The following is an 8837-nucleotide window of genomic DNA, read 5'->3' as shown; positions in this document are numbered from 1 at the left end:
GACCCAAGTTTGATCCTGTGGTACAACCCCCCCCAAAAAAAAACAAAAAACTCTACTGAGAGATGTGATTTGAGAAATTCTTTCCAACAAGCAGCAATAAACTTTGGAAAGACCAAATATTCTTCTTTGGATAGCTTAAGTGAATAATAAAAAAATCCCCTGCCTAGCTAACAGCAATTTTTACCCTTTGTCCACTGCCGCCTCACTTAGGGTATCATTACACACTATTCTTCTCTTAAAGCTTTTCTTCCAGGCAACCCTGGGAAGAGCTCTGCAAAACCCTGAAAAATACATCCCAGAGTCTTTAATGACTCCTTTGTTTTCTCCTTCAGTGGTTACCCAGGGGTAGATGCCCGCGTCCATCCATTCATCAGACTGCAGTTCTGACAGATAGATAAGGAGGAAGGGAGGCTCAGTGGCCGAGAGCACCGACCTGGAGCCAGGGTCTGGGCTTGGAACCCAACTCTGCCACTTCTTCTCTGTGTGACTTTGGGAAAGTTATTGAGCCTCTGTCTGTGTCGGCTCGTGTACTGTAAAATGGCATAAGGGACAGTAGCAACCCCACAAATATTTTAACAGGCACTTACACAAGCTCTGCCACATAGCGTTACCTATTGTCATCTCATGCCTAAAACTGTCTGGCACTCAGTAAGCATTTTAAATCTTGCTTAAAAAAACCCAAAATGACTGAGAGATAGATCCAGAGGAAAGATTGTGTCATCCTTGTGGAGGAAGAGCAAGCAGGTGCAGATGGAGTCCTCTGGCTGATATTTCTGACCTACGGCATCTCATCGCAGGGTCTTATTTGGCAGGAATTAGGTGTTCCCCACACAACATGGCCTGAGAGAGTAGGAGTAGGGAACGTGCTTTTTCCCCAACCCCTAAACTCTGTGGCTTTCTAGGAATTAAGTCTTTGCTTTTCTTTTCACTTAGTATAGTCATCTTCAGTGAACATACTCACTGACATCTACAACTACTACTTAGTTAAAATAATTTTTTTTTACAATTTTTAGGTGTTGATGTTATTAAAAGAATATTTTTCTCATGCTTGTTTCAGCAGCACATATACTAAAGTAGAATTTTTTTTTTCTGTTTTCACACATTACGCGTAATGTTGGTGTGTGTTGGAGAGCTCAGTGGAACGACACCTGTGTATCAAGTGGAAAGATCCGGATTCCATCCTCAGCACCACTAGAGAAGAAGAATTACTTGAAAATGCGGGAAAATGTGACAGGAGAAGATCCACAAAAGACAGTAAAATGTTTTTATTTTTATTTTTTTATTTTGTTACTGGGGATTGAACTTGGGACCTTTAGCTTGTGAGGCAGGTGGCAGGACCACTGAGCTCAATCCCCAGTTGTAAAATGTTTTTATAAATAGCTTTTCCATAATTTTAATTCGGTATAACTAGTTGATACTGTAAAAGTGCATTTAGTAATATGGTAGAGAGGGATTTTTTTTCCCTCTAAAATTAAGCTCTCAGTGTTTCATTCATTCAAGGAAATATATTTGACATTTTTAGTCCCCCTAGCAATTTTTCTCCCGTCATTCTCCCCTTTATTATTTGTCTCCAAAATCAGTATAGTATAAATGGTGGGGGCTGCACTCTGAGGTATTAGAACAATCAAGGTATATGAGACAGTATTTTCATAGTGACCAGAGAAAAGAAAGTAAACCGTCATCTCTAACCCAGCCTACCTTGCCCTCGGCATCCCAGATAATGCTGTTAACCCTTTTTTTCCTTCTTCTGTCATCCTCCTCTTAGCCTGTGCTTACCCATTTCCCTATTTTGGAAACAAAAGGCACTCCTTTCAAATACTTCTCTATTTTAGGTCTCTTTCCTCTTATAATTAAAATTCCTGAAAAAGAATCTTCATTCAGTGTTCACTGCCGTATTCCCCATTGCTCACTGTTTTACTCTAGTGAAACCACCTTCTAATGCCCGAGAGCTGACCCAGGGCACAGGAACTACACTTTTCTAATGTCAAACCTCTCTCTGACAGCCTTTCATCTATGTGACTTCTCTTTTATCCTGAAAGAGGCTCTCTTCCACTCTCTCCGTCCCCTCTAAAATGCCCTTGACTTCAGGGGCTTTTCTACCTGATGGCCCCTAGTAATCTGCAGTTCAGCAGGACCCACACAGAACTCTTATCTTTCCCCAGCTGGCTGTTCCTCACTCTCCCTCACTGGATGGTAATGTGATCAGTGGGTTATCTGAATTTCTCATTTTTTCCTCAGTCCTGCTGTATACATGTGTCAAGTCTTACCATTTGTTTGTTTTTAAGGATTTATTAAATCTTCTCCTGTTGATAAGCTTCCTCTCTGCCTGAGTTGAGGCCTTCTTTATTCTTCACCTAGACCTTAGCCACAGCCTAAGTGCTCTGGTTCCAAACTCTTTAACATTTTGTAGCCTTTCCCAGGATCTTTGTAAATCATACTGCTGACCTTATTACTCTTCTGTTTAAAACCTTTGGTGGCTTCCAAGTACAAACAAAATAAAAAGCTGTGCTGCTTAACCTTGTGTGACAGCCTCCACTGAGAGCTTCTTAATGTTCTAGCGATGTCTTAGAGCATACCCAATTATTTTTCTAATTTTCCTGTGACAATGAACTGGCTACATGGTTCTTCCCTATTCTCCTACCTTGATAAAAACTCAGTTATTACCTGTATCTCTAAAATTTATGTATCTCTCTCAAATCAAGCGTTGTACCAATCTGCTTATACAAGTAAACTACTTTTTTGTGAATCAGTTTCCTCACCTATAAAATAGGGCTACTAATTTTACCAGTCACATGGGGAAAGTGTAAGGACCAAACTAAGTACTTCACAGAAAGCATGGAGAATAGTACTGAGCACAAATAAAATGGGTAATACATTTTTGCTATTATTATTATTATTATTATTATTTGGTACCAGGGATCAAACTCAGTACCTTGCACTTGCAAGGCAGGCGCGGTGCCAATGCGCTAACTACCCAGCCCCTGTTATTATTACTATGATGACGATGATGACAATGACGGTGATGTCTTCTCTGGATCATAAATTCTGTGAAGGTAAGCGGTATGTCACCCAGGTAAAAATGTGGGAATGAGTTGAAGTTCTACAAATGAATTTAAAATGAATGTCAAATAAGCTCTTCAATTTTTTTATGAGTTATGAACAAAGAAATCTAATATACTTATCAATTCTCAAATTAGTACCTTCTGAGAATCAATGACTTTCAGGGGTGATTTCAAAATACACTTCGGGACATTATCCTTTTAAAAGCAATAAAATGGTGGTTTAAGCCCATGAATTGAATGGTCTGTGTTCCACCTGAAGGCTGCTTGGGGGAATGTCTTCTTCACCACTGAGATTTGAAAGCAGATAGGCTACTACTGCAAATGCCTTATACACACAGTCAAGCAGCAAGTGCCAGCAATCCAGCTCTTTGTACTACTGCTTTACTCTAACGAGGGACAATCACCACCTCACTTCCTCTTGGTGGGTATGGTCTTTGGTGAGGAAAAAAAAAAAAGGAAAGGAAAATAATTAGATAGAGAGATGGAGAGATGCTTTCTCAAGAGAGGTGATTTGTGAAGGGAAAGAAAAAGTACGTGCTTTAAAATATTATACTTTAATAAGAACAAAAACAATCCCTGCCAGTGCCCCTGAGCTGGGCTAGGCGAGAAGGAACCCGGGCAGAGGTCTGATGATGTGTAAGCAGAGACTCTCTGCCTCACCCAGTTGACCTGGAGAGCCACTGCACACTTCCTGACTAGATTTACTGTGTGCTTTGGATGTGCAGGGGCAAAAAATGAAAAACTTGGCCAAGTCCTTGTCCTTGTCTTCTAGAATTTTATATCTAAATTCTAATGTCTATTTCTAAAAGGAGTAACCTACTAAAATATCTAAGTATTTTTGTATGTGTGTAAATTAAACAATACAGAGTAAATGTATTCACCACAAAGTTACAAGTTTCCTAAGTGGAGAATCTTTTCTCGATGAAAGTATTTGAGCAAAATATGGTAAACAAGCTAACTTCAGTTTGATTTTGATGTTTTCAATATACTTTTATCTGGTTAATTCTTGGCATTAATATCTTCAGATGTTCACATGCCTCATAATCTATTTATACTATATAGAAAAATTTTAAACGATTTTTAATATTTTTTGTGTCAAACATGACACCTATTAAGAACGAATTTGAGTAGATAATAAATCTGATATGAAGTAATAAGATATGCATCTGAAGGAAATGTTCAGAGAAATGAAATTAGTAAAAGTCACCTCTTTGATGATAACATGTAACAGCCATTTTTTAACGCGTTTGACTTGCGGCATTATGTTAAATCACTCGGTTTATTTTTCTTTTTGAAAGTGAGCTGTTTTGTCAGAGAAGGAGAGAGAACATTGCGAGTATGTGACAGAGAGCCCAAGCGGAACTATACAGTCCACAGGAATTTAGCAAGTGAGCAATAATGGGAAAATCCGTAATTTATTATTTTTTCATCAATTATGCTGAACAAAGTGAAATGATTGACAAGATTTTTCTTTGTCTCTCTGTATATTTGGTCATAAAACCTAAGAAACATACAAGCTTTCCCACTGCCTAGATGCATAGGTCCACAGTAATGAGGCCCACTAGTGGGAGGGGGGACTCGCACAGATATTGACATGGAACTTATATCAAGTCCTCAGGCCGTAACGATAAAAGTATCTGCGATACCACAGCAGAGTCTTTGTGCCCCTCACACAAATGTACATTTGAAATACTGTCCATAAGTGATCTGACTGAAGGGGCGTTCCCCTATACAACTGTAGATGCTCTCTACTGGAGTCCCAAACGGCACATCTGTCTGGGAGAGGGAGGGAGGGAGGACGTACCTTCGTCTGGGCATCCACATTTGCTCCTTGGTTTACTAGGACTTCAGCCACATTCACTCTGTCTTCTTGAGCAGCCAGATGGAGTGGGGTGAGGCCACTCTGCAAAAGAATCGAAGTGCAGAGTCACTCACAAGAAGGACTCAGTTTACACAGCCATGTCTGAGAGACAACTATGAAGGTCACCGTAGGAAGCCTAGAATGTCTATGTTAAAAATAAAATCTAAATGGTAAAAGTTAATATACCACACTCTATGGACCCTCTGACAATATTATTTGCAGGCTTCGTGAAAAATTTCAAGCATACCCAAAAGTAGAGGGAATGGAGCAAGCTTTGTGTATTTATTACAGATTCAACAATTATCGAGATTTTTGTTTCTTGTTTCATTCATCCCCCTTTTTCTTCCCACATTTATTCCTTTGTGGAGTCATTTATTTGAAGGCAAATCCCAGATATTACACCATCTTCTCTGTACATATTTCAATATTCATCTACAAATATTAGAGAATTTTTTAAAAGGCAAAATTCTCTAGGTTTTTTTTTTTTTTTTTGTACCGGGAGAACTCGGGTCCTTGTGCTTGCAAGGCAGGCGCCAGGACCACTGAGCTAAATCCCCGGTCCTCTAGGATTTTAATATTACTAGCTTTAGCAAAAATTACTAAAATAGTATCTGTTTACAAAGTTAACACTGATACATGATATCGTCTCTATATTAGTACCTGAAGCCTGATGAAATTTTTCTGTATATTTCTTCTGTGTATGAAAGATACTGTGAAATGTGACGGGAATGAATACTCGATAATGAGAATGATGATTTGAAACTGACCCTACCAGAGAATCTGCAGATTACTTGGTTGGTTTAATGGCCAAGAAACTGTCACTAAGACTATGTTCTGTTTAAAAAACAAAAAAACCCTTACAATTGCAAGGCATCGTTTGTAAATAATATTTAAAAGAAAGGGAGTTGGTATAAGTGCTTCAAATTGTTTTATACTCTATGAAGATAGAAGCCAATTTCTTGAGTTAGTATAGTAGAGCCTTCTCTCTTGCCCTCTCGCCTTTGCACAGTGAAAACCATCAGCCTGTTCTGTCTGTAAGAGGAAAGGAGGAAATCAAACCAGCTTTTGGAAGAGCAGAGAGCCCTCTACACCCAGAACATTATTTACTTAGGAGTCATGATTCCATCAGAAAGATTACAGGACTCAGAGTCATTTGGTCATGACTGCTCATGACTCTGGACTATACTGACTCAATGAAGGGGAAATGTGAAAAGGAAGACCAACACATTCCTTTGAAAACTAAGAAAAAATAAACAAGGGACAAAAGAAGCACCCTCAAGAACTGATATAATCACAGAGCAATTCCCCCTGTTCTATTTTAGCAGTAATAACATTTTCAGCCATAGCATTTTGTAAAAGTGTTGTGGTCACCTATTCTAAGTTTGAGGCTTCCCTAACTCTGAATATCCCGAGTGCCTCTCAGCATAGGCTGAAAATGTATTCTGGGCATGCCCTAGTTTCTCATGTTCCTCATCTGTGCTCACACTGCTCACATGATTTGCCCACTCTTGGCTTCTGGCATGCAGTTCTGCCAGCATACCAGCCTTCCCCCCATGTCTCAGTAAAGGGCACGCTTACATGCACACTCTTCCTATGTTCACCCTTATTAAGGGTCATCACAATTGCACATTTAAACTGTTTTCTTGTCGGAGCAAGAATTTTATCTTTAATCTTTATATAACCAGTGCCTGGCACCTAGCATTTAATCTAGCACTAGCTGATTAAATCAGGGAAAAATTTGTACTTTTGCAGTGAAACAGGAGAAATTAAATTAAATTGTATTTTCATATTAATGGCTTTGGTTAAAAATATTTTTAAAAAATATTATGAAGTTCCCAATAGCCCTGTTCATGATCTGAAGTTGCCTATTAATCTTTAAGGTTTTGACAATTGTTCATTTTAAAAATGGCATTTATTTGAAAGAGAGAATGTCAACTTAGAGTAATGATGCTCTCTGTTTAATGTTCCTTCAGGTGAATGAAAAATAGAGATATTTGCAATCTGTAAAACATATGTGGGGAAACAGAGACACCAACAGCAAAATCTAATCTAATCAAACACCAGCCCTACGGCAGCGTCAGGGTTCACGATCTCTTTTCTTTACAACTGCAGGGAGACGGCTGCTAGTGAGGAAAGAAAGTGAAATAATAAAGGTTCTTGTCCAATATAGATTTTCATGAAAGTCAAATCCTTAATAGTTTTAGCAAGGAAATAAATCTAGTGTTAAGTGGGAAGATGGGAAGTGTGGATGTGAGAGGAATGGCAGGCACAGTGACTGACTAATGCTTAAACATGACTGCTCAGGAAAGTGCAGAGCAATCGCCAGAAGCTTCCTTGTTGAGTAACAGATTTTGGCTGCTTTTCTCATCACACCAGGGCACAAGGGGCAGAAACTGAATGTCTGTAGTCCTAAATGCTTCAAAACTCAAAACTGAGAACCATCAGGGCCACACAAGTAGAAGATTCCACACTGATCTGATGTCATAGTTCACAGTCAAAATGCAGAAGTACAGCACATATGAGCAATTTAGTGAGACACTGTCTCAAGATAAAAATATAAGAAGATAAAAAAGGGCTGAGAAAATAGCTTAGTGTGATGGTCCTGGGTGTAGTCTTCAGTACCACGAAAATAAAACCAAACAAAAACATGAACAAACAAACTACACACGCACACACACACACACACACCCATCACCACCACACTGGAAGAAATTTGCTTCAGGCCATATGTATAAAATATACATGAAACATCAGTGAATTTTGGGTTCTACCCCAAAGTATCATATTTATATATGTGCAAATAGCCTAAAATCTGAAAACACAAAAAATTAAAACCCCAAATATGAAACACATCTGGTCCCAAGTATTTTATTTATTTATTTATTTATTTATTTATTTATTTATTTATTTGGTACTGGGGATCTAACTCAGGTCCTTGTGCTTACAATGCAAGCGGTGGAACTGCTAAGCTACATCCCCGGCCCCTCAAGTATTTTAGATAAGAAATATTCAATTCATGCTTTATACCAAGAATTACAACTGGTAAGGATACAAAGATTTACAAATGTTTTTGTATTAGACAGGGGCTAGATATCTTAACATTTGTACAGTGTCTTAATGAGAAGCCAGATATTCTTTCAACATCTCCCTAGAAACATTTCTGCTTATGTATCATTTATTCAGGAGGATGGTCAGAAATTTCTGGCTTTCTCTGGTTTACTATGCTTTACTAGTGAGATCTTTTGGTCTTCAGAATTCTCTTGCTAATTTCTAGTTCATTAAAGCACATGCTGAGAAATTTTTTTTAAAAAGTATTTTCAGCATAAAACCAAGTAGGATTCTAAGATGAATTCAAGGCTGGGTATATGTTAAGCCAAGTGACTGCAAGATTTTAATAAAAACATAATTACACTGTACTTTGGTATCAAACCTAATAATAATGGTCACTTTTAAAAAAATTGTCACTTTTAAACCCAATTGTCAAGGTACTATATTATCTTCAGCAGAATTAATAAAATACAATATTCTGGACTTACAAAAGAAAATATACTAGATACCAGAATGTGCTTCAATTTGAGAAGGGCAATGCATATTTTGTCATCGAGATGAATTGAATTTTCTAGCTATTATAAGGCTAGTTGAAAAGTTGATGTATGAATCTTAGGAATTCAAAAGCTCAAACCAATCCTTATCATTTAAAATTGGTTTGCAATTCCCATTTTGCTGAGACATGTATTCCTAAAAGGAACATTTCAAAAAGAAAGATATTATATAATCAAATCATTGCACTAGAAAAAATACTGTATATGAATGTGTTTACTCAAGCATCAAATGATCAGAAATGGTTTTCTTTATTTTATGAAAAAATAAAATTTTATAACAAAAGAATAACAGTAGTTAATACACAGTGTATA

General features: G+C 37.7%; 1 protein-coding gene across 21 annotated transcripts in view; it reads right to left on the bottom strand.

Annotated features, from left to right (window-relative positions):
* The window catches only part of Ank3 (ankyrin 3), a 316318-nt gene that overhangs the window by 128811 nt on the left and 178670 nt on the right, over positions 1–8837 (bottom strand). For all 21 annotated transcript variants that reach the window (XM_010602930.3, XM_033766574.1, XM_033766575.1 and 18 more), the window contains one exon: positions 4867–4965. In XM_010602930.3, the coding sequence (XP_010601232.1) occupies positions 4867–4965 (99 nt within the window). The remainder of the gene's footprint in view (positions 1–4866; positions 4966–8837) is intronic.

The sequence above is a fragment of the Fukomys damarensis genome, unplaced genomic scaffold (genome assembly GCF_012274545.1).
Source record: "Fukomys damarensis isolate Sample0158 unplaced genomic scaffold, DMR_v1.0_HiC HiC_scaffold_20, whole genome shotgun sequence".
NCBI classification, from domain to species: domain Eukaryota; kingdom Metazoa; phylum Chordata; class Mammalia; order Rodentia; family Bathyergidae; genus Fukomys; species Fukomys damarensis.
The sequence above is the reverse complement of the archived record's forward strand: the minus strand, read 5'-3'. Positions and strand labels throughout refer to the sequence as shown.